This window comes from Bufo bufo, chromosome 8 (assembly GCF_905171765.1).
Source record: "Bufo bufo chromosome 8, aBufBuf1.1, whole genome shotgun sequence".
Taxonomy (NCBI): domain Eukaryota; kingdom Metazoa; phylum Chordata; class Amphibia; order Anura; family Bufonidae; genus Bufo; species Bufo bufo.
Window position 1 is genome coordinate 205729690 of NC_053396.1, and position 27060 is coordinate 205756749.

At 45.0% G+C, this 27060-nt stretch overlaps 1 protein-coding gene across 2 annotated transcripts in view; it reads right to left on the reverse strand.

Annotated features, from left to right (window-relative positions):
* Positions 1-2022: 2022 nt before the first annotated feature.
* Positions 2023-27060, reverse strand: part of LOC120977492 (complement factor B-like) — an 84203-nt gene continuing 59165 nt past the window's right edge. Inside the window, exons 14-18 of one of the 2 annotated variants that reach the window (XM_040405471.1) lie at positions 17918-17997; positions 15514-15566; positions 14533-14540; positions 11697-11706; positions 2023-2032 (exon numbers count right to left, since the gene is read on the reverse strand). In XM_040405471.1, the coding sequence (XP_040261405.1) occupies positions 11700-11706; positions 14533-14540; positions 15514-15566; positions 17918-17997 (148 nt within the window). In that variant the 3' untranslated portion in view covers positions 2023-2032; positions 11697-11699. Of the gene's footprint in view, positions 2033-7805; positions 8344-11696; positions 11707-13925; positions 13976-14239; positions 14373-14532; positions 14541-15462; positions 15567-17917; positions 17998-27060 lie in introns of those variants that run through there. The other variant, XM_040405470.1, reaches the window with a different exon arrangement.

A 27060-nucleotide genomic window follows, 5' to 3' on the forward strand; every position in this document is an offset into this window, starting at 1 on the left:
CTTCCTATTGAAAAAACAAAAGTTGGATTCAAAATGTCCGACTTCAAAATGGCCGCCATGGTCACCACCCATCTTGAAAAGTTTCCCCCCTCACATATACTAATGTGCCACAAACAGGAAGTTAATATCACCAACCATTCCCATTTTATTAAGGTGTATCCATATAAATGGCCCACCCTGTACAATCATATAAAAAGGCTATCTTGCAGAATAGGGCAACTATTGACTATTTATTGCTTCAACATGGTATAGGATGCTCAGCGTTTGCAGGGATGTGTTGTTTCAATTTATCAGATCACTCCCGTGGAATAAAAGATAAAATAGGCCAACTAGAAGAGATGATTAAACATATAAAACAAGATGTTGACCAAGGTTGGTGGGACTGGCTTTTTGCCTTACAATCGCTACAGGAGCTAACCTCCAATGATGAAGGCGACCGCCAGCGAGACGATCTGGAACGGGTACTCCTACGCGTCCGCCTTCCAGACCGTGAACGATGACGGGAACAGCGGGATCGACAATTCACCGACCTGCGCCGGTAACGGTGAGTTTGAGGAGGAACGTCTGAGAATAAGATCCCATGTCCCTTTGAACAGTTGGTGCAGGGGCCCCAGGAGGAGACACAACTTGCCCTGCATTCATATGTGAGGAGGAAGGGTTAATGCTACCAGAGGCAGTAGCATGAGTGTTTGGGGAACATCCTGACATATAGTGGCTGCAGCCTGAGCTGACTGGGGAGGGGGAGGGGGCACCTGACTGGGATCGATTACAGTCTGAGTAGCCTGGCCATCAGTAGATGGTTCATTTCCAGGCTCCTCAGCAGATGAGACCGCAGACTGATTATTGCCCATTCTGCTTTTATTCAGGAGGCCACAGGTAGGTAGGGGACCGGAGTAAAGTGCGGGAAAACTACCCGCTCTGCCGGCACTGGCGGGGGGCGGAGCCACAGACTGCGCTGCCGGAAGTTCACCGGGAACTCCGGTCACCGCTCTGGAAACAGCGCCCCCCCCGCTGCAGGCCTGAAGGAAGCGCTGCATGAAGAAGCGCCAAAAATTCGTCACAAGCCTGTGCTCCGGCTGAGAACGGCGGCAGGCGGACCGATGGGGACAAACTCGGGACCACGCCTGGACCGGAGGTGCCAGAAGCAGCAGGACCCACAGGTGTATAGGCGGGGGGCGGAGGGCCAGAACGCGCCGCCTGACGGGTCACACGCGGGACCGCTTGCTAGCAGTTAAGTGAGGGGGACTGGGGCTGAGCCTATCTGGGGGTCTAGTGCGCCGCCTCGGGCGAACATAAGGTTCGTCCCTCACAGCAAGTGCAGGAGGGGGCTCCCGCAAGCCTGCAATTACAGCTGACAAGAACGCAGGATTTTCTTGTACTCTAGCAGCAAGGGCTGCTAGGAGGGCTCTATCATCAGCCATATCTGTTAGGTGCTGGACAAAGAGGACGAAACCCAGGAGGCCCTCCTTTTTATTATCTTTGAAGGGGGAAGAGGAGGGGCGCCCTGGCATTTTCCCACCCCTTAAACCTCTGCACCCTTTAATGCCCTGCACTACCCTGGTCAGCCAGACAGAAAGGGGATATAACAACTGCCTACACTCCGTCCCAAGTCTGCAACGCCTGCGCTATACGCTATGGCGTTTTATAGGACAGCTTTTCCAGGGCAAACTCTGCCAGTTGCGGCCACAAATCCAGTTTGGCCGGATCTTCAATGTGGGGTTGCAGGTTGCTGTCCAAGTATGCCACAACCTGCTGGTTCAGGTCCTGCTCCAGGTCTAGCTGCTGCTGCTGGTGAGTAGTTTCTTCACTAGGTGGGTAAGGAAAGCTGCTCATCAGCGACTCTAGACTAAAGTTGCTGCCGATGGAGCTGGAACTGCTCCTACCCCCCATCCTGCCACAGTAGCCATTGCAAAGGAACGTGAGCGCAGAGGGCCCCCCAGTTAGACCTGCGAGAGGATGGATGATGGCGCAGATAGGCAGCGGCCAAATGACTACATAGGATGTCTCTATAGTAGTTCAGTTTGTCCTCCCTCTCAGCGGGTGTAAAAAAGGCCCCCATTTTGGACCAGTAGCGCGGGTCCAACAAGGTAGAGAGTCAGAAGTCATCCATCTGCCAAATGCTGAGAATTTGGCTGTCACTACACAAGCAAGTGAGCATGCATCAGGCCATTTGTGCAAGTGACTCGGAGGTACTCCCTGCCTCCATCTCCACTGCATACTACCATGGTGTGGGTCCTCTGCCTCATCTTCCTCATCGCCCTGTAGCTCCTCCAGATGCTCCTGCTCCTCCTCTCCTGTCAACTGTGTATACAAAACCACCCATTTCGCTACACATTGCTTGTGTTCCAATGTCCTCCTCCTCCAGTTCAGCCCCCACAGGGCTCATGTGGCCGTGAGATCTAGGCGCCACGTCTCCTGTCACCTGACCAGACAGATTTACCAGCATCTGTTCCAGGACATGAAGCAGTGGAATGAGGTTTATCCCGTAGTCCTGGCGACTGACAAATAACGTGGCCTCCTCAAAGGGCCTGAGCAAACGGCAGGTGTCACGCATGAGCTGCCACTGTCTGACATCGAAGTTACACAGGGGAGTACTCCTATCCGATCATCAAGAAATCATTTATGTCCTTTCTTTGTTCGTATAGTCGGTCCAACATATGGACAGTGGAATTCCAACGGGTGGAAACGTCGCATATCAGCCTATGTTGGGGGATGCCGTTCTGCCACTGCAGCTCAAGGACGGTGTACTTTGCGGTGTACGAGTAGCTGAAGTGCATGCAGTTTCCTGGCCATTTTTAGGATGTCTTGCAGATGGGTGGAAGACTTCAGGAACCGCTTGACAACCAGATTAAACACGTGCGCAATGCAGGGCACATGGCTCAGCCCTCCTTGACGCAGCACCGACACCATGTTCTTCCCGTTGTCGGTCACCATGGTTCCGATTTTGAGTTGTTGCAGAGAAAGCCAGGACTCAATTTCTTGATGAAGGACACAGAGCAGTTCCTCCCCTGTGTGACTCAGTTCACCCAGGTAAACGAGGTGCAGAACAGCATGACACTGCTGTGCCCTGCACATGTGGTATGCTGGAGGGGAACTGTGACTTGTCTCTGCAGTAGAGGCTGAGGACATGGTGGAGGATGAGGAGGCAGAGGCAGACTTTGTAGAAGGACCAACGGCGTGAGAACGTGGAGGCAGAAGCGGCGTCACCTGGCCAAGTTGCCGGTGTGGCTGTGCAGGAACCACGTTCACCCAGTAGGCCGTAAAGGACATGTATTGTCCCTGACCGTAATTACAGCTCCACATGTCGGCGCTGACGTGCACTTTGGCAGACACTGACAGGCTCAAGGACTGGCCCACCTTCTGTTCAACATACTTGTGCAGGGCTGGTACTGCCTTTTTGGCAAAGAAATGACGGCTTGGGACTCTCCACCTCGGTTCGGCACAAGCCATCAGTTCTCTGAAAGGTGCAGAATACACCACTTGGAAAGGGAGGGACTGCAGCACCAGCAACTTGGCCAGGAGCACATTCAGTTTCTGCATAGTTGGATGAGTGCAATCATACTGTTGTCTCTTGGCAATTGCTTCGGTGATCGATTGCTGACGGAATGACTGACAAGGAGGAGGAGCAAGTGCATCAGGACCAGCAGATGATGGGAAGGACAGACAGCTCCCTTCGACTCAGGTGGTGGAGCCTTGACTGCCTGAAACCGGGTGCATGCCACTGGGTGATGCAGCGGTTGCTGCAGCAGGCTGGACCACCACATCGGAGCCACAGTTCTCCCAGGCCACTTTATGGTGACGCTGCATATGTTGACGCAGGGCCGTGGAGTCAAAATTGGCACCCTGGCCACGCTTCACCTTCTGCCCACAGATTCTACAAATGGTCATGTTCACCTCCTCCGGCGGCTTAACAAAAAACTACCACATCGCCAAGTAGGTGATTTTACCCTTAACACTTCGCACTGACTGACTGCTCCCGCCGCTGCTTCCATGAACCCCTGCACCACTACTTTCCAGGCAGGTAGGCTCCTGCAAAGCGGGTGGTCTACCCCAGGCACGTTTGGTTCCCGACCTCCCACTGCTGCCACCCTGCTGACTCCTGGCCACGTTAGCGACTTGCTGGCTCCGCCGCTGCCTCACAGGCAAGCTGCCACCCTCTTCTCCCGATAATGATGAAGCCCCTAATTCATCTAGCTCCTAAGTGCGATCAGCTACATTATCATCATCGAGTACTGTCTGTACGTCACTGATGTCCTCCTCAACGGTATCTGGGTCAGGAGCCTGACGAGGTGGATGACCGAGTCAACCATTCAAGAACCGCTGAGTTGCTGGTCAAGACACGACCACTAGATGACACCGGGAGCTCAGGCCTCTCGCTGCGACTCCTGCTGCCATGGCCCCTTACTCTGCTGCGACCTGTGCCTGCGCCAGAAACATTTAGGCCTCTGCCACTCCCCTGTGCATGGCCTGGCACTTCTCTGTCTGACATACTGTTAGATCAAATAAGTAAATAAAACGGAAATTAAAACACCCCAAAAAAGTCTGTAATTTTCTCACTTCACCACACAACAGCTAATAAGTCCTTTTTTCCCACTAATACACACCAAAGAAGGCTTTAGAACATATAACTGCACCGCTGAACGGCAAATAATATATATATTTTTGCCACTAATACACGCCAAAAAGGGATATCATTTGCTCACTTCACCACACAATGGCTAATAAGCCCTTTTTTCCCACTAATACAAGCCCAAAAATGCTTTAGAACATATAACTGCACCGCACAAGGACAAATAAGACGTAGAAATATTTCCTTGTAATAAACCCTGTTAACCACTTCCCATCTGGGCCCTTTGCCCCCTTCCTGACCAGGCCAAATTTTGCAAAACTGACATATCTCACTTTATGTGGTAATAACTTTGGAACGCCTTTATTTATCCAAGTCATTCAGAGATTGTTTTCTCGTGACACATTGTACTTCATGATAGTCATAAATTTGAGTCAAAATATTTAACCTTTATTTATGAAAAAATCCCAAATTTACCCAAAAATTTGAAAAATTCGCAATTTTCTAAATTTCAATTTCTCTGCTTTTAAAACAGAAAGTGATACCTCATAAAATATTTATTATTTAACATTCCCCATATGTCTACTTTATGTTGGCATCATTTTGGAAATGTCATTTTATTTTTTTAGGACGTTAGAAGGCTTAGAAGTTTAGAAGCAATTCTTCAAATTTTTAAGAAAATTGCCAAAACCCACTTTTTAAGGACCAGTTCAGGTATGAAGTCACTTTGTGGGGTCTACATAGTGGATACCCCCATAAATGACCCCATTGTAGAAACTACACCCCTCAAGGTATTCAAAACCGATTTTACAAACTTTGTTAACCCTTTAGGCGTTCCACAAGAATTAAAGGAAAATGGAGATCAAATTTTTAAATTTCACTTTTTTGGCAGATTTTCCATTTTAATCAATTTTTTTCTTTAACACATCGATGGTTAACAGCCAAACAAAACTCAATATTTATTACCCAGATTCTTTGGTTTACAGAAACACCCCACATGTGGTCATAAACTGCTGTATGGGCACACGGCAGGGAGCAGAAGAAAAGGAACTCCACATGGTTTTTAGATGCCATGTCCCATTTGAAGCCCCCTGATGCACCCTTACAGTAGAAACTCCCAAGAAGTGACCACATTTTGGAAACTAGGGGATAAGGTACCAGTTTTATTAGTACTATTTTTGGGTACATATGATTTTTTGATCATTCATTATAACACTTTATGGGGCAAGGTGACCAAAAAATTGGTTGTTTTAGCACAGTTTCTATTTATTTATTTTTACAGCGTTTACCTGAGGGGTTCAGTCAAGTGACATTTTTATAGAGCAGATTGTTACGGACGTGGCGATACCTAATATGTATACTTTTTCTCATTTATTAAAGTTTTACACAATAATAGCATTTTTGAAACAAAAAAATTATGTTTTAATGTGTCCATGTTCTGAGAGCTATAGTTTTTTTATTTTTTGAGAGATTTTCTTATGTAGGGGCTCATTTTTTGCAGGATGAGGTGACGGTTTTATTGGTACTATTTTGTGGGACATACGCATTTTTGATCACTTGGTGTTGCACCTTTTGTGATGCAAGGTGACAAAAATTGCTTGTTTTGACACAGTTTTTTTTTTTTTTTTTTTACGGTGTTCACCCGAGGGGTTAGGTCATGTGATATTTTTGTAGAGCTGGTTTTTACGGACGCGGCAATACCTAATATGTATACTTTTTTTTATTTGTTTCACTTTAACACAATAATAGCATTTTTGAAACCAAAAAAATGATGTTTTAGTGTCTCCATGTTCTAAGAGCTATAGTTTTTTTATTTTTTGAGAGATTTTCTTATGTAGGGGCTCATTTTTTGCGGGATGAGGTGACGGTTTTATTGGTACTATTTTGTGGGACATACGCGTTTTTGATCACTTGGTGTTGCACCTTTTGTGATGCAAGGTGACAAAAATTGCTTGTTTTGACAGTTTTTTTTTTTTTTTTTACGGTGTTCACCCGAGGGGTTAGGTCATGTGATATTTTTATAGAGCTGGTTTTTACGGACGCGGCAATACCAAATATGTCTATTTTATTTTATTTTTTCTATTTTAAATTTTTTTTTTTATTCCTTACTTGGGAACTTTTTTTTTTTTTACATGTGAAACTTTATTTTATTTTTTCAACCCTTTATTTTTTTTATTTTTTTTTACACTTTTCGTCCCCCATAAGGTCATACAAGACCTCTGGGGGACATTTGCTTCACTTTTTCTTTTTTTTTTCACTGTTGATTTCTCCTGTAACTGGGGCTGACATAGTAGCCCCAGTTACAGGACAAATACACCCCTAGAGAGGCTGTACAGCAGCAATCCAGCGCTGTACAGCCTCAGAGCAGGGCTGATCGAGGTCTCTGAGAGACCTCACACAGCTCCTGCACACTCCGGTCACGGCGGTCACATGACCGCCGGGCCGGAACAGGAAGCGCACAGCGCTGTGTCTGCAGCGATCGTGAAGGCAGGGACACCTGGGCACTGTCCCTGCCTTGTCTTAGGGTTGCCCTGCTGTCACTGACAGCGGGCAACCCGATCAGCAGCTGCACGATTAGCGTGCAGCTGCCATTTCTGACAGGACGTTCTAAAACGTGCTGTCAGAAATAGACGTCCACCCATAGGAGGTTTATAGTCTATGGGCGGACGTGAAGCGGTTAATGGCTGTAACACCCCATTAACAAGAATGGTTTGTTGGAATTACAGAGCTGTATAATGGAAATTTGGATCCGCAGTCAGTGCAGCAAGGTGTAATAGGATTGTTCCTATTACCCAGGCTGTAACCTCCCCTACTGAACCCTGTTCTGCTTCAATACTGTGGAATGATTCCTCCCTATCCTTTCCCTGAACTTCTATACAGCAAAATAAAAGTTTTAAAGTCTTTCCTAGCACTGTCTCCCTGCACTAGGTACATTGGAAAATGGCTGAATCCAAGATGGCTGAGGCTATTTATAGGGCTGTGACATCACAGGGCTGGCTGCTGATTGGCTGCATGCATGGTATTGTGGGTGATCCCTCATTCCCAGAGTTCCCTGCTCCAAGTCCTAACATGTGCAGCAGCCATTTTAGGGAAAAATGTGATTCGTTACCACGAAGCGTGAGAAAATTCGGATTCGTTGCAAATTAAATTTTTCCTGAAATTCGGATCGACGTCCACTTCGTCATCTTCGATTCGCTCATCTCTAATTGGTGATTAAAATACATCTTTCAGGCAAAACTGAAGTTTTATTTATTTATTTTTTTGTCAGAAATGATCCTCTCTCAAGTAAAAAACTGGGAAAAAACATTATATTAATAAAAAAAATAGGTAATATAGGGCCTCTCTGATAAACATTAGTTTAGAGAATAAGCGGGGGTGTTACCGACAGGAGCCAATCAGATTATAGCTCTTGTATCAGAAGCAGGCAACATCGCCACCTACTGACTGCACTACTTATTATACACGAGCATAAATCTTACATATCATTAGGAAGTCAGAGGGTCAATAGGGTCAGAGGTAATTTCATATAATTTCAGTAGTACATTTATTGTATTTGTGCAGATGATTGCTCGTAACATTTCCAAAAGCTCTCTGAAGCACGGCGCCATCGCCTGGAAGCTTTATTCCAAGAAGTCCAACTCATACGCCTTTTCCTTTATCCAATCCAACATGTGGAACAGGTCAGTATGGAAGTCCCGAGACAGAGCCGGCACCGGACCTTTATTTCTTTTGGGTCCCTTACAGCTGTTGATCGTCCCCCAGCTAATAACACCCACCTAAACGGTAAAGAAGAAATGAAGTCAGTGCAAATAGAAAACACCTGAACCTTACAAAAACTAACAAAAGCTCAAAGAGAGGATAGTGTAATATGGGTTACTAAATGTTAGACCTTTCAATGTGCGTATGAAGACAGCCAGGATCACTTCTACAGAGGGTGCAGTGGTAACAGTTATGGCTGGTCCCTGATGCCTCCCCAAAGGCTCCTCTGCTACATTAGAGGACACTAGTATTACATATTCAGCATGGTAAGTAGGGGCCCTGTTACAGATTTTGCAATGGGGCCAAGAAGTTGCTGTTTTGCAGAACACTCAGAGGATTTAGCCCTGCAGAACCCCAGAGTAAGGCTACATGCACATTACCGTTCAGTTTTTGCGATCCGCAAACCGCAGATCCGTAAAACACGGATGGCGTCCATGTGCGTTCCGCAATTTGCGGAACGACACGGACAGCCTTTAGTATAACTGCCTATTCTTGTCAGCAAAGCGCAGACAAGAATAGGACAGGTTATATTTTTTTTACGGGGGCACGGAATGGAGCAACGGATGTGGACATCACACGGAGTGCTGTCCGCACCTTTTGCAGCCCCATTGAAGTGAATGAGAAACGCACACGGACGCCAATCCGTGTTTTGCGGATCTGCGGTTTGCGGACCGCAAAAACGGAACGGTCGTGTGCATGTAGCCTTACTTCGGCTCGGATGCGGACCAAAACAACGGCTGCGTAATGTAATGTTATACTTTGTTTTGCACCCAGCATAACCATGGATGGATGGCACAGCCAGGGTTAACAATCCTGGCTCAGTCCTTGTAGAATGGTAGGTGTGGGCTGGTCCTATCCCTAACTGTAAATTAGTTCAGAGTTTTCAGAGAAAGTGAGCAGTTGTGTTATGCCATCTCTGCGTGACTTACCAAGAAAGAGACCTTTACGTTGAGATACAGAGAGATAGAAAAAAAAAAGAAAAAGTCGAAAACCTAGAGTCTGCATGGCTGAGCAATGGAGTAGTAAAGTAAGCTGCTAATAAAGCTGTTAATACTTTACTGCCTTGAAGTACATCGTTAAGGCGCTCTATGCACCTGGACACAACCTGGCCAGCTGTAACTCTAAAACCCTGTATCCCTAAGTGAACATTACTGCCACCATTACAAGAGTACAATTGCCCACCATAGATTCTGCAGGAAGAAACTTGAGAAAGATAGAGACGCAAGAAGGCCATAACTCCCATCCATGCGTAAATCTGTACATTGTTGTCGGGGAAGAATTGCACCGTCTACAATTGGAGCAGTGTTTTTTGCTATAATTGGATGTACTAAAACTCCTATTTTACACTAAAGTAAACAGAGATGATTGTTCTGCTACAAATGGCCTTGTTACTGACTCCTGCACCATATTCTGGCTATTGTACTCTACGGACCTTGTCTTGCACCCCCTACAAACACTCAACATCACAGGCACTCCAGCTATTATCAGGCAGGAGCCCCAAAGCCAGGGTGTGCCCTCGTTCCACTGCATGGGTCCTAGGGAGCAACAGTATGAAAGCCGCCATGATTGACTGTAACAGCCTGATCCAAAACTACTGCTATTTTCTGCTCCAGCTCCTCAGGGGCTTGCTGCAACAGCAACTCTCTAATCTCTATCCTTTTTCCATTCCAGCTCTGGACTGGCACACTCACAGACCATTTTTAGGCTAGGACTATGCAATGACTTGTGGCCTTGTAACATTAAGATTGCAAAAGTCACGCTGAGGCTACATTCACACGTCCGCAAGTGTTTTGCGGTCCGCAAATTGCGTATCCGCAAGACACAGAATGCACATGGCCGGCACTATCATAGAAAATGCCTATTCTTGTCCGCAATTGCCGTCAATAATAGGACATGTTCTATTTTTTTGCGGAAGTGCGGAACGGAAGCGCGGATGCGAACAGCACATAGTGTGCTGTCCGCATCTTTTCCGGCCCCATTGAAAATTAAGGGGTCTGCACCGGTTCCGAAAAACGGATGCGGACCCATTCATGCGGATGTGTGAATGCACCCTGACAGTGAATGAGGTGGTGCAGAAATGAAGCAGGCTGGGATTTTTGAAGGACCCAGCTGGACTTCTGCTGCAGCTTGATTCTTCTTTGTCAGCAATATTCTCTAAATGATTGTCTAAATACATCAAGGATAAGTTGGCAGGTCACAACCTCCCCACGACCCTTGATGACTTAATTTTCCTTGTTTCTAAAGTGGTCCTCCGATTCTGACAAAGGTGTTTTGAAAGGGAATATATCTGTCGACATTCTAGTCTTGAGCCCATGCAATTGGGTTGATTTGTCCTAACTCCACAAGAAAGAAGCAATGAGCTAATGAGCTAACCCCCCCAGACTATTTCTGGATTGTGGAAAAAAACATCACCAGTGTTGCAACTGTTTTGTATGTCCAAAGATGTCAGAAAACTACTGGGACTAGGTGACCGTGGGGACATCATCTTATACCTAACTGCTACATGCTATGATGGCAAATTTCTGGTGGCTGCCACTCAAAATAACAAGACCAATGTTCATTTTATGACTTTACAAGATCCTGGATTCATCGATTTTAACCTGGTAAACATACTTCAAATTCTTCTGCTGTTACTTCAAAATCCTGTTTATTTAATTCCTATTGATAGATCTCCATTTTTACTGGGCCATGTTGTCTACCATATGGGTCCAGTATATATTCAAGTGGATGCTTTTTATTCTGAAAATATTTCCTTGCTGGTCTTACCTCACACCAGCAGTCCAGTACTTAGGGTATGCCCTGGCTCAGGCGTCATTCACCATCTGTTGACTGGTTATTTACCCAGATCAATCACTGGGGTACCTTCTGCTTCCATTAATGCTTCCTAAGCTTAAGTCATCTTCATTCTCTTCCATTAGGATCTGTATCCACAATTCAAAATCCTTATCTGGATTTTTGTGATGTTTTTATGTATATTGATCTAAACAAAGGGTGAAGACTCTACTAAAACATCATCCCCTTGATTATCCCATTCCAATTTTCCTTGTGGCAGCGGCAGCCCGCTCTCCTCTAGCTCATAAAGGGCAAGTACACACTAGTCTTCAACCTTGGGGTACTTACAGGATCTTCCAGTGTAGGAAGGTGCCTGAGCATTAAGTTCCTAGTTCTCTAGTGTTCTGCTAGGTGTGCTGTCATACTTTGTCAGCCGAGTACCAACTTCTGCCTGTTTTCCAGATTTCACCCTTCGCTGCCTGTTCTGACCCCTGCCCAATTCCCGTACTGACCCCGGACTGCCTGCCCAGACCTTTAACAGTTTTTTGGATTGCACATACTCTGCCTCCCCTGATCAGAGCTTGTCCCCAACTATCACTTTCTATTGACTTCCCCATGGGTCAGCTGTCAAGATAACTGAGATTACTCCAAGAGATAGCGGCCTGGTTGTTCCCCTTAAGCGAAGTCCAGATCCTTGTATAGGGTTTAAAAGATGAAAACCAGGGAGGGGGGCAAGTTAAGGGTCTTAGGCGTAACCCCAAGTCAAATCTGTCCCATTTACACAGTGGTTCCACACCCTCTGTGTAACACTCCCTGGTCTTGAGCTTCCCAGAAGAAGGGTATATCCTCTGTCTCTGCCTAAAACCAAAGGCAATGTCACCTTATTTTAACGAAAACCTAAAGAGAGCCTTCATCTGGAAAAGTTTCTTGCCTGCCAAAGCAGCACACCTCTTATTGAAGAAGGACGAATCTCCGAGACCCTGTATAGATTATCATTGTCTGAAAAAAGGTCATGGAGAGACCAATAACCACCACCTCTAATCTCCAAGCTTTTTAACTTGATCCATGGGGCTTAATTTTTTATCAGACTGGATCTTCGTGGAGCCTATGATCTGATCCAAATTAAGGAGGATGACAGGTGGAAGAAAGTATTCATTACCCAGTATGGTCACTACGAACATCTGTTTTGACAATACCTTCATCTACTTCAATCTCTGAAGACCCATCTACTCAATGTCAACTCACTTTTATGAAGGTTACGGAAAAATCTTCATTCTTCTCCCACTTCCTAAAACTCAACATGGAGAAAACTGTATTCATTGTCTTTCCCCCATGTCACTCAGCCCCAATACTTGACCTGTCCATTACAGTTAACGCTTTCTCCACACTTAAGGGTCTTCTGTCTGGGGATAACATTTGATCCTGCCCTGTCCTTTAAGCCACACATCCAAACCCACACCTCCACCTGCCGTTTCCAACTTAAGAATATCTCTTGTATTCGCTCCTTCCTCACCCCTGAGTCAACTAAAATACTAGTGCATGCTCTCGTCATCTCCCGTGTGGCCTCCCATCCAGCACTCTTGCTCCCCTCCAATCTATTCTCAACTCCGCCGCCCAGTTAATCCACCTATTCCCTCCTTTCTCCCCCCTTTGCCAATCTCTTCACTGGCTCCCCACTGCCCAGAGAATACTAACAACTACATGTAAGGCTGTCCACAACCTGTACCCTCTTCACAACCTCCTCCTCTGTTCTCCTCTCATCTGTTCTTCACACAATCCACTACAGGATTTCTCACATGCCTCTCCCCTACTCTGGAACTCTCTACCCCAGCACATTAGGCTCTCCCCCAACATCCAAACCTTCAAGAGTAACCGGAGAACCCACCTTTTAAGGAAAGCCTACCATCTGCAATGAGCCTGCTGCCACCACACAGCCACATGAGCAGCATTTACCCTCACCCACTGTGTTCTCCCCTTCCCTTGTAGATTGTAATCTCTTGCTGGCAGGGTCCTCTACCCCTTTGTACCTGTGTGTTAATAGTTTCTTGTTTATTATATTTTTATATTTGTGTAACCTTGTCTGGATATACAGCACCATGGAATTAATGGCGCTTTAAAATAAATAATAATAATCTGTGTTATCATTCATCAGAATAACTGACTGACCGACTTTTCAACTGCAGTTGGAGAATTATCTATGTTACAGAATGGAGCTGTATGTTAACATTTATTCCTAGAGCAAACCGTGAAGTGGAACGTCTCTCCTGTTATTCCAAAGTGAACACTGGTCGAGTGCAAAAGTATTTTATTTGTGACTGTGTACTTTAAAGAATGTGGACTCTTTTCTTACTACAATTGCTGTACCTGCAGTTTAGTTGAGTGATTTTTGAGGGATGGATAATATTATTATATTGGATCTATTAAGGTGCTTTATAAAAACTTTAAAATTTGGGTCAAGATCGTTCATAATTAGGAGTGGTTCTCACAGGACTTTTCACTGGTTTCTAGTTTACACCCACCCAATGCCATGAGAAGAGAACATGGCATCTTTTCACTCACCCCTACTGGAGTAGAGGGAAGCATGAGCCTGGGGTTGGATGTTCCTTCCATGGTTTGCTGTGAAGAGAGGGAGCCATGTGGAACAGAAGGTGCCTCCCTCTCCATAGACCGTAGAGGCTGCCTCTAGGCATGCAGCGAACATTTGGCTTTACCATTTGAAATCATGACATCCTATTACAGTATGGTGGACAATAGACCCAACATGTAGCAAACTCAGCCCTAAAACCGGAAGGGCAAAGAGATGAGCTTCTATATGAAAGTCACTTACCTGAATGTAGCGTTGCTTGTATTGCACAATAACAGGACCTCCAGAGTCACCTAAAATAAGACAAAAAGACATTTAACGCTGGTCTCATGGTTGTACTAGGCCTTTTCCAATAATGACCAAGTATTTCTCAATTGAGGGGGTCCAGCTGTCCCCAAGCTGCCATTCATGAGTATGTAAAGCCCTCCTCTTGGTATTCCTTAATTCCATTCCCCCATGGGGGATGCAGTTGATAACCATAATACTAAATTACTGGTGGGTTGTGGTCATGAACACACCCAAAGGAAGTTCTGAAACAAAAGACTATGAATGTTTACCTTTGCAGGTTTGTGGATCCACCTGAGGTTCTATTCCCCCAGTACATAAGAAATTGTCAGTCACAGCGTCTCTAATGTCTGGAATATCCTTGAATTTATCTATTTTTTTGGTATCATCTAGACAGGCTTGTCTCTGTGGAGAAGAAGAGAAGTTGCCATTGCAAAAAGGAAACTGTTTATTGTACAAAGCAAATTACATCCTTAACCAGCTCAAGACCGGGCCTTTTAACTTCTTCCTGACCGGGCACATTTTCCATTTTTTTTTTTAGTACATGCATCTTCAAAGCCATAACTTTTTTTTCTATTCAGTTATGTAAATATTTTTTGTGCCTTTATTCGGTGATACATGGGGCTTTATTTTTATTTAATTTTTCGTATTTTTTGTCTTTATTTTTTTATAAAAAGGAAATATAAAATAAAGGGGGAAAATGTCTATTTTTCATATTTTTTATATCAATTTTTTTTTATTATGTCACCTTTATATATTAGTCGTTTTGATATATGTGTTGTATGGATTATGGTCACTGGGAGGGAGGCCTAGAAGCTGCGGTATGGCATGTGGTGGTGTTTTTTGTCTTTATGTTTTAATTCACTGTACAGCCTCACTGGAGAGCTGATCTGGTTCTACTAAGACCCAGCAGCTCTGGCAGAGTCCAGGGCCCCTGAAATCATATGACCGCTGGGAGCAGAGGAAGAAGCGGCATTGCTGTTTTCTGTTCTCTATACAGAATGCTCCCTCAGCACTGTGTATACACTGTGTCTGTGAAAAAAGTCCCTGCCTCCTCTATGCGGAGCCCTGCTGTCACTGACAGCCGTCTTCCTGCTTCTGCAGCTGCACGATTAGCATGCAGCTGTAATCTCTGCAGGGATATTTTAAAAAGGCTGTGTCAACGGACGGTCGGGAAAGGGTTAAAGTTAATCTCCACCTTTTATAATATTAAAAAAAAAATAACAAAAAAATAACTAAAGTTTATGTTCACTTGACGATTTATACAGGCTGAAAAATATGACGCTGATTTCAAGAAAATTCTGCATGAGAAATGTTTCGTAGGTGTGTTGACCTGTTTTTGATGCACGGACTGATCAGTGCAGAATGCCAGCCAAGAGCTGATACTTCTAATCAGCGGCATAGAAATCAATGGAATGTTTTTTGAGAGCGTAATCCACACAAAACATCCAGTAAAAAATATGGTGTGAACATGTTCATTGCTCATTCTTCTTACCTTACTCCCTCGCTTTATCAACACATTCATCCTCTCCAATTTTTTATCAACTTCCTCTGCAACAAACATGGCCTTCACCGCTTCAGACGAGAGGATTTCCTTTTCTAGAAAATAAAAAATATTATGGGTTCAGACTTTTTTTGTTTTTATATTTTCATTGCTCAGATTAGGGCTCTTTCACACTTGCGTTGTTGGGTTCCGGCAGCATGCTGTGCTTTTTGCTCCGGCCAAAAATCCTAAACACTTGCCGCAAGGTCGGATCCGGAATTAATGCCCATTGAAAGGCATTAATCCGGATCCGGCCTTAAGCTAAACGTCGTTTCGGCGCATTACCGGATCCGACGTTTAGCTTTTTCTGAGTGGTTACCATGGCTGCCAGGACGCTAAAGTCCTGTTTGCCATGGTAAAGTGTAGTGGGGAGCGGGGATGACGTGTCGCATGGATCACGTCATCCATGCGCATGGGGCGCCCTGACGTCATTCTGGAGCGCCCCGGGAGCCGCAGGGGCTGTAAGCTCCCCCGCTCCCCACTACTACTATGGCAGCCAGGACTTTAATAGCGTCCTGGGTGCCATAATAACACTGAACGCATTTTGAAGACGGATCCATCTTCAAATGCTTTCAGTTCACTTGCGGTGTTACGGATCCGGCGGGCACCTCCGGCAAATGGAGTGCACGACGGATCCGGACAACGCAAGTGTGAAAGAGGCCTTACTACTCAATGGCACTTTAGACTGTAGACCTAGTTATTTTGTCTGCTGCCACCCACCACTAGGGGGAGCTGACTGAAGACAGATTAATACAACTCCCATTGAACTCAATAATAAAACTGTCTTCAGTCAGCTCCCCCTAGTGGTAGCTACAGACAGCCAGAATTGGCTGTGTGAGGGGAAGCAAATTATTTGGAGCTTTGTATCATAAAAATGAACTCTGATTCCTTTACAGTGCCTTGAAAAGGTATTCATATTCCCTTGAACTTTTCCAAATTTTTTTCATGTTACACCCACAAACTTAAATGTAGTTTTGGGGGATTTTATGTGATAGACCAACACAAAGTAGTAAGTATATGTGAAGTGAAAAAAAAAAGATAGATGGTTTTTAAAATATTTAACAAATAAAACATTGGAAAGTGTGGTGTGCATTTGTATTCAGCCCCCCTGAGTCAATACTTTGTAGGACCAGTCTTTTGGGGGATGTCTATACCAGCTTTGAACCTCCAGAGGCTGAAATTTTTGCCCTCTTTTTTTTACAAAATGCAGTGGCTCGCCCACAGTCAGAATGGATGAAGAGCATCTGTGAATAGTGTCAACTCTTTTGCAGCCTCTACCAGGTTTTCCCCCAGGATTGCCCTGTATTTAGCTCCATCCATCTTCCAAACAACTCTGACCAGCTTTCCTGTCCATGCTGAAGAAAAGCATCCCCGCAGCATGATGCTGCCATCACCATGTTTCACTGTGGGGATGATGCCTTCAGGATGGTGTGCAGGGTCAGTTTTCCACCACACATAGCGTTTTGCATTTAGGCCAAAAACTTTGGTCTCATCTGACCAGAGCACCTTCTTCCAAAACTTTGCTGTGAGCCCTACATGGCTTGTGGCAAACTGCAAATGGGACTTCCTATGGCTTGCTCTCAAAAATGACTTTCTTCTTACCACTCTTCCACAAAGGCCAGATTTGTGGAGTACACCACTTATAGTTGTCCTATGGACAGATTCTCTCACCTGAGCTGTGAATCTCTGCAGCTCATCCAGAGTAACCATGGGCCTCTTGGCTGCTTTTCTAATTAGTGCTCTCCTTGCTTGGGCTGTCAGTTTAGGTTGGTGGCCATGTCTTGGTAGTTTTACAGTTGTGCCATTCTCCACCATTTTTGGATTATGGATTGAACAGTGCTCCGTGAGAAGTTCGGAGCTTGGGATATTTTTTTATAACCTAACTCTACTTTACACTTCTCCACAACTTTATCCCTGACCTGTCTGGTGTGTTCCTTGGTTTTCTGTTAGATCACTAATGTTCACTAACAAACCTCTGAGGCCTTCACAGAGCATCTACAGTTATACTGAGAATAAATGACAAACAGGTGAACTCTATTTACTAATTAGGTGACTTCTAAAGGTAATTGGTGACACTGGATTTTATTTAGGGGTATCAGAGTACAGGGGGCTGAATACAAATGCACGCCACACTTTTCAGATTTTTCTTTATTACAAATTTTCACTTCACACATACTTGCTACTTTGTGTTGGTCTATCACATAAAATCCAAATAAAATACATTTAAGTTTGTGTGCGTAACGTGAAAAAAATGTGGAAATGTTCAAGGGGTACGTATACTTTTTCAAGGCATTGCAAATTTACTGTAAAATTAATGAGAACAGAATATTGGACCTAAACATGAAACCATGTCTATAGCTGGAAGCACACACATCTATTCTGTTAAATTCTTCCTTCTGACACTCACCGTGATCACTGCATGTTACAGATTTCCCTAGTTTCCTCAAAGCCCAGGATGTCCCCGATGTGCATGGAAGGCAAATGGGTCTGCAGGAAAAGCAAGCATATATTTGCTTTCTAAATAATTATATTCAATTCCACTCTATTTAAATAAGCTGTAAACCAAATTTATAGGACTTATCTAGTCCTATAGATGGCACTGTCTGCTCAATACAGACTTTCTCCAGCACGCCTACAGTGGGTTTCCATCTCTCCAGTGTCTAAATGAAGCCATATAAATATTATTGGAAATGGCTACTTAATACACTGCTCAAAAAAATAAAGGGAACACTTAAACAACACAATGTAACTCCAAGTCAATCACACTTCTGTGAAATCAAACTGTCCACTTAGGAAACAACACTGAGTGACAATCAATTTCACATGCTGTTGTGCAAATGGGATAGACAACAGGTGGAAATTATAGGCAATTAGCAAGACACCCCCAATAAAGGAGTGGTTCTGCAGGTGGTGACCACAGACCACTTCTCAGTTCCTATGCTTCCTGGCTGATGTTTTGGTCACTTTTGAATGCTGGCGGTGCTTTCACTCTAGTGGTAGCATGAGACGGAGTCTACAACCCACACAAGTGGCTCAGGTAGTGCAGCTTATCCAGGATGGCACATCAATGCGAGCTGTGGCAAGAAGGTTTGCTGTGTCTGTCAGCGTAGTGTCCAGAGCATGGAGGCGCTACCAGGAGACAGGCCAGTACATCAGGAGACGTGGAGGAGGTCGTAGGAGGGCAACAACCCAGCAGCAGGACCGCTACCTCCGCCTTTGTGCAAGGAGGAACAGGAGGAGGACTGCCAGAGCCCTGCAAAATGACCTCCAGCAGGCCACAAATGTGCATGTGTCTGCTCAAACGGTCAGAAACAGACTCCATGAGGGTGATATGAGGGCCCGACGTCCACAGGTGGGGGTTGTGCTTACAGCCCAACACTGTGCAGGACGTTTGGCATTTGCCAGAGAACACCAAGATTGGCAAATTCGCCACTGGCGCCCTGTGCTCTTCACAGATGAAAGCAGGTTCACACTCAGCACATGTGACAGACGTGACAGAGTCTTGAGACGCCGTGGAGAACGTTCTGCTGCCTGCAACATCCTCCAGCATGACCGGTTTGGCATTGGGTCAGTAATGGTGTGGGGTGGCATTTCTTTGGAGGGCCGCACAGCCCTCCATGTGCTCGCCAGAGGTAGCCTGACTGCCATTAGGTACCGAGATGAGATCCTCAGACCCCTTGTGAGACCATATGCTGGTGCGGTTGGCCCTGGGTTCCTCCTAATGCAAGACAATGCTAGACCTCATGTGGCTGGAGTGTGTCAGCAGTTCCTGCAAGACGAAGGCATTGATGCTATGGACTGGTCCGCCTGTTCCCCAGACCTGAATCCAATTGAGCACATCTGGGACATCATGTCTCGCTCTATACACCAACGTCATATTGCACCACAGACTGTCCAGGAGTTGGCAGATGCTTTAGTCCAGGTCTGGAAGGAGATCCCTCAGGAGACCGTCCGCCATCTCATCAGGAGCATGCACAGGCGTTGTAGGGAGGTCATACAGGCCCGTGGAGGCCACACACACTACTGAGCCTCATTTTGACTTGTTTTAAGGACATTACATCAAAGTTGGATCAGCCTGTAGTGTGTTTTTCCACTTTAATTTTGAGTGTGACTCCAAATCCAGACCTCCATGGGTTGAAAAATTTGATTTCCATTTTTTTTATTTTTGTGTGATTTTGTTGTCAGCACATTCAACTATGTAAAGAACAAAGTATTTCAGAAGAATATTTAATTAATTCAGATCTAGGATGTGTTATTTTTGTGTTCCCTTTATTTTTTTGAGCAGTGTATATACAAACTGAAAAGAATGGCGTGGTATTAAACAAGCAGGAAGTGCTCAAGCCCACATGCAGTTATGCACATATATACAGGGGAGCAAATCCTGCACTTGTGGCCCGTTGCTAATGACGATCCCCAGCAAAAATGCATACAGTGGAGGATGCCCGCAGCGAACCACAAGTACCACAATAGACATCCTACACAAGATAGCAATTATGTGGATGTGATACTCAATATAGCAATATAACAAAATAATAGCAAAGACAGGTGCACTCTGCGGTCTTACTAAACACTCAAACTGGTTTTAAAATTGAGAGATTAGCCAACATATCCTACGGTGTAGGACATGTCTGAGCCCGAGCACCGCTAATCTCTCAATTTTAAAACCAGTTTGAGGGTTTAGTAAGACCGCAGAGTGCACCTGTCTTTGCTATTATTTTGTTATATTGCTATATTGAGTATCACATCCACATAATTGCTATCTTGTGTAGGATGTCTATTGTGGTACTTGTGGTTCGCTGCGGGCATCCTCCACTGTATGCATTTTTGCTGGGGATCGTCATTAGCAACGGGCCACAAGTGCAGGATTTGCTCCCCTGTATATATATATATGCACAACTGCATGTGGGTTTGAGCACGTCATGTTTGGTTAATGCCACGCCATTCTTTTCAGTTTGTATATATAGAGATTCCTGGAGGTGTATAAACTCCAATTTAAATGTGCCTGTTTTCCATCTACAGGCTACATTTAGGTGCACCTGTGAGGCCTGGGCCATACCAGCCATCTTCAGTGGGACTCGCAGACTCCTCCCTCCTCCCATTGCTAGCATGGTTACATGCTGGAGGTAACTGGTGAGCTGTTTGTGAGTCGGCCTCCTGCGCCTGTAATTTGCCCACTGGTTCCTGGTAATGCCCATATGGCACAGGTAGGTGAGGGTTAGGCTACTTTCACACTAGCGTTGTTTTAATCCGGCGTTCAATTCCGACACCGGAACTGCCTGCGGGATCCGGAAAAACGTGTGAAAACGGATTACATTTGAATCCTGATCAGGATTTTGATCACAATGAAAAAATGCATTGGAAAAAACGGATCCGCCATTTATGGACTTTAACTTTTTTTTTCACATTTTTCGGGTTTAACATGCAAAAGCCGGATCCGGTTTGACTGAACACACAGCGCCGGATCCGGCGTTAATGCAAGTCAATGGGAAAAAGACCGGATCCGGCGTTCAGTCAAAGTGTTCAGGATTTTTGGCCAGAGGTAAAAATACAGCAGGCTACGTTTTTCTGAAAAGCCTGATCAGTCAAAAAGACTGAACTGAAGACATCCTGATGCATTCTGAATGGATTACTCTCCATTCAGAATGCATTAGGATAAAACTGATCAGTTCTTTTCCGGATTTGAGCCCCTAGGACGGAACTCAGCGCCGGAAAAGAAAAACGCTAGTGTGAAAGTACCCTTAGGTTCCCAACCTAATAGAGAAACCTTGGCGCGGTGCTCGGGCTCAGACATGTCCTACACCGTAGGACATGTTGGCTAATCTCTCAATTTAAAAATCAGTTTGAGGGTTTAGTAAGACCGCAGAGTGCACCTGTCTTTGCTATTATTTTGTTATATTGAAATGGCTACTTAACCCTTTTTTTTTCCTTATAATCTTTATTATGTTTTTTTTTTACATCATACAAAAAGTATTATAACAAACTTTTAATTTCATAACATTGCATACAACTTAACCCTTTAATGACATTGCCATTGTTCGCCAAATTTTGGAAATCTGACATGTGTCACTTTATGTGGCAATAACTTTGGAACACTTTTACTAAGGCTACTTTCACACTGGCGTTTGGTGCGGATCCGTCATGGATCTGCACAAACAGATCCGCACCGATAATATAACCGCATCCATCCGTTCAGAACGGATCCGTTTGTATTATCTTTAACATTGCGAAAACGGATCCGTCTTGACCACCATTGAAAGTCAATGAAGGACGGATCAGTTTTCTATTGTGCCATATTGAGTCAGTGAAAACGGATCCGTCCCCATTGACTTACAATGTGTGTCAGGACGGATCCGTTTGGCTCAGTTTCGTCAGACGGACACCAAAACACTGGTTGCAGCATTTTGGTGTCCGCCTCCAAAGCGGAATGGAGACTGATCGGAGGCAAACTGATGCATTCGGAGCGGATCCTTTTCCATTCAGAATGCATTAGGGCAAAACTGATCCGTTTTGGACCGCTTGTGAGAGCCTTGAAACGGATCTCACAAAAAGGAAACCAAAACGGCAGTGTGAAAGTAGCCTTATCTATGCCATTCTGAGACTGTTTTCTCGTGACACTGTGTACTTCATGATAGTGGATTTGAGTCAATATAAATCACCTTTATTTAATTCTTTAAAAAATCCAAAATTTAGAGAAAATTTCCAAAACCCACTTTTTTAAGGACCAGTTCAGTTATGAAGTGACTTTGTGGGGCTTACATAACAGAAACCACCCATAAATTACCCCAATTTAGAAACTACACCCCACAAGGTATTCAAAACTGATTTTACAAACTTTGTTAACCCTTTAGGTGTTCCACAAAAAGTAAAGAAAAATGGAGATGAACTTTCTAAATTTTACTTTTTTGGCAGATTTTCCGTTTTAATCCATTTTTTTCCTGTAACACATCAAGGGTTAACAGCCAAAGAAAACTCAAAATCTATTACCCTTAGGCCTCATGCACACGACCGTTGTGTGCATCCGTGGCCGTTGTGCCGTTTTCCGTGGACCCATTGACTTTCAATGGGTCCGTGGAAAAATCGGAAAATGCACCGTTTTGCAGCCGAGACCGTGATCCGTGTATCCTGTCCGTCAAAAAAATATGACCTGTCCTATTTTTTTGACGGACAACGGTTCACGGACCCATTCAAGTCAATGGGTCCGTGAAAGAACACGGATGCACACAAGATTGGCATCCGTGTCCGTGATCCGTGGCTGTAGGTTCGTTTTTATACAGACGGATCCGAAGATCCGTCTGCATAAAAGCTTTTTCATAGCTGAGTTTTCACTTCGTGAAAACTCAGAACCGACAGTATATTCTAACACAGAGGCGTTCCCATGGTGATGGGGACGCTTCAGGTTAGAATATACTAAAAGAACTGTGTACATGACTGCCCCCTGCTGCCTGGCAGGTGCTGCCAGGCAGCAGGGGGCAGCCCCCCCCCTGTAGTTAACACATTGGTGGCCAGTGTGGCCGCCCCCCCCCCCTCCCTCCCCTGTAGTTAACTCATTGGTGGCCAGTGGGCCCCCGCCTCCCCTGTAGTTAACTCATTGGTGGCCAGTGGGCCCCCCCTTCCCCTGTAGTTAACTCCTTGGTGGCCAGTGGGCCCCCCCCCTCCCCTGTAGTTAACTCATTGGTGGCAAGTGCGGCCGGCCCCCCTCCCTCCCCTGTAGTTAACTCATTGGTGGCCAGTGGGCCCCCCCCTCCCTCCCTCCCCTGTAGTTAACTCGTTGGTGGCCAGTGGGCCCCCCTCCCTCCCCTGTAGTTAACTCGTTGGTGGCCAGTGGGCCTTCTCCCCTCCCTCCTCCTCCTAATTAAAATGACCTGTCACTTACCAGTAGGAGGAGCTCCCGGCCGGCCTGTCACTTACCAGTAGGAGGAGCTCCCGACCGGACGCAGACATCGCAGCTCTTCAGGTAAGTATAATGGTTCTACAAATTGCTAAGTAACCATGGCAACCGGGACTGCAGTAGCGTCCTGGTTGCCATGGTTACCGATCGGAGCCCCAGCGATTAAACTGGGACTCCGATCGGTACACTCCGCTGCCACCAATGATAGGGGGGAGATTTTAATTAGGAGGGGGAGGGAGGGGAGAAGGCCCACAGGCCACCAACGAGTTAACTACAGGGGAGGGAGGGGGGGCCCACTGGCCACCAAGGAGTCAACTACAGGGGAGGGAGGGGGGGCGGCCGCACTGGCCACCAATGAGTTAACTACAGGGGAGGGGGGGGCCCACTGGCCACCAATGAGTTAACTACAGGGGAGGGGGGGGCGGCCGCACTGGCCACCAATGAGTTAACTACAGGGGAGGGAGGGGGGGGGCCGGCCACACTGGCCACCAATGTGTTAACTACAGGGGGGGGGGGCTGCCCCCTGCTGCCTGGCAGCACCTGCCAGTCAGCAGGGGGCAGTCATGTACACAGTTCTTTTAGTATATTCTAACCTGAAGCGTCCCCATCACCATGGGAACGCCTCTGTGTTAGAATATACTGTCGGATTTGAGTTTCACGATGTAACTCAAATCCGACGGTATATTCTAACATAGAGGCGTTCCCATGGTGATGGGGACACTTCAAGTTAAAATATACCATCGGATTGGAGAAAACTCTGATCCGATGGTATATTAACTCCTGACTTTACATTGAAAGTCAATGGGGGACGGATCCGTTTGAAATTGCACCATATTGTGTTAACGTCAAACGGATCCGTCCCCATTGACTTGCATTGTAATTCAGGACGGATCCGTTTGGCTCCGCATGGCCAGGCGGACACCAAAACGACATTTTTTTCATGTCCGTGGATCCTCCAAAAATCAAGGAAGACCCACGGACGAAAAAACGGTCACGGATCACGGAAAAACGGAACCCCGTTTTGCGGACCGCCAAAAAATACGGTCGTGTGCATGAGGCCTTATTCTGCAGTTTACAGAAACACCCTATAAATGGCCATAAATTGCTGTAAGGGCACACGGCAGGGCGCAGAAGTAAAGGAGTGCAATATGGTTTTTGGAGGGCAGGTTTTGCTGGACTGTTTTTAAGACACCATGTCTCATTTCTAGCCCCCTCATGCACCCTACGGTAGAAACAATCAAAAAGTGACCCCCATTTTGGAAACTGTGGGATGAAGTGACAGTTTTGATATTATTTTGGGGTACATATGAATTTTGATCACTTTATATTATGCTTTTTGTGAGGCAAGGTTACCACAAATGGCTGTTCTGACACAGTTTTTATTTTTTGTTTTTTAAAAATGTTCACCTGACAGGTTAGATCAGGTGAAATTTTTATAGAGCAGGTTGTTACGGACGTGACAATATCAAACATGTCTACTTTTTTGTTTGTTTCAGTTTTACATAATAAAGCATTTTTGAAAAAAAATCATGTTTCTGTGTCTCCAATTTCTGAAAGACATATTTTTTCTAAGAGACGAGATGATGGTTTTATTGGTACTATTTTGGGAGGCATATGTCTTTTTGATCGCTTGGTATTGCACTTTTTCTGATGTAAGGTGACAAAAAATGGCTTTTTGGCACAGTTTTTAGTTTCAAAAATCATTTATTTGGTTTTTGAGAAATTTAAACAGAAAAAAGACATACAAAACAAAGTCTTTTAAATAAAGTACAGAAACAATAATTAATGTTTAAGGCATATACATGTTTGTTCAAGATTCGATATATTCATCGCAGATGAAGTTCTATCAGGCCCTATTGAGGGCATCATGTAACAGATAAAGGTCCATACATCGAGTAATGTTTGACACGGGGGTTTATAAAGAAATACTATAGCGTATATCTGGGGCATAGGAGGAGGACAGCCAAGGCTCCCAAACCCTTTCAAATGAACAGAATGTATCCGTACGTATGGCAGATAATTTTTCACCTTGAAGAATTTTGTTAATCCTATCAAGGACCATCTGAAAGCAAAGTACATCAGTACGCCACTTAAAAGCTATGTGGATCCTGGTGGCCATCAATATGTGTTGGGAAAGTTTAAACTTGGCGGATGTCAGCCAATGTGGTTTATCGCCCAATAAGCATAAGGGAAGTGATGTAGGGTAATCACATTGTAAAACTGTAGACAATAGTGCAGTTGTTTGGGCCCATAGCCTTCTAACGATTGGGCAAGTCCACCAAATGTGGATCATAGACCCCTCTTCTTCACAACCTCTAAAGCAATTTGGGGAAACCTCTGGGTACATACGATTGAGTCTAGTAGGAACCATATAGGTTCTGTGGAGTATTTTAATTGAGGTTTCAGCTAGTGTGACCTGCCATGATCCTTTTGTAAGGGTCTGCGATCTCTGATACCATTTGGGGAACGAGGATTCCAGTTGCATGTCCTCCTCCCAGGCCTTCATGTAAGGTAGTTTAACCTCTTCGGGTTTTTGACAGAGTAAGCCATAGATACGAGATAATAGCCCCTGCCTATAAAGGGAATATGTGACTGATCTTTCAAATGGGGAGAATGAGATATTCCTATCCGCTATTTGCAATGACTTCAAGAAGGAGAATACTTGATTCAAACGCAAATTCTCTTCGGGTGGAGGGGAGTGCATCTCCTTGAAGCTGTCAATTGTTAACAATTTACCTCTAGATAAGAATTTATGAAGTATACATAATTGATTGCTCATCCACCATGAAAAGTTGCGATGTTGGAGACCCGGGGTGAACTGCGGGTTCCCTAGTAAGTGAGCTAGAGGGGTGGGTTTGGATTGAAGATTACTCTTGAATCTAACCGATCTCCACAGGAGTAATGAGTAGTATGTTAAAGGTGAAATAGACTTAATAGTACGCGGGATACTACCAACATTCCAGATCAAAGCTCTCCAGGAATATGGAGAGAGACTGGAGGCCTCCATTTCAATCCACAGGGGATGTAGTTTTGGATCTAGGTGGGTTAAGAACATTTGTGCCAGTCTGGCTGCTTTATAATACTTCGACATATCTGGGACAGATAGCCCCCCGACTGACTTGTGCCTACACATAATTGATTTGGCAATTCGAGGACGTTTATTCGCCCATATAAACCTAAGCACGTCTCCCTGAAGGGATCTCAGGTCCGATAGTGGGATGGGTACTGGGAGAGCTCTAAATAAGTACAATAACCTTGGAAGCGTAACCATCCTAATTATGTTAATCCTCCCCACCCATGATATTGGAAGTTTCTGCCATGACGCTAGATCCTGGCGAATCTTACGATACATTGGTGGATAATTTATTTTATATGTTTCTTCTAGTGAACTCGGTATCGAGACCCCCAGGTAGGAGACGTGCCTTGGTCTGCACTGAAAAGGGAATTTTTGTAAAAGTAAGGTTTTTGTTGTTTCTGGTGTATTACAAAGCATTAGTTCAGATTTGGTGTGGTTTATTGTTAGGCCCGATGCTTTGGAAAAAGAGTCAAGCAGTTTTAGTAGTGAAGGGAAGGAAATAATAGGGTTAGTAATTGATAGCATTAAGTCATCAGCGAACAGACTCAACTTGTGCTCAGTGGCCCCAATCGAGAAGCCTGTAATG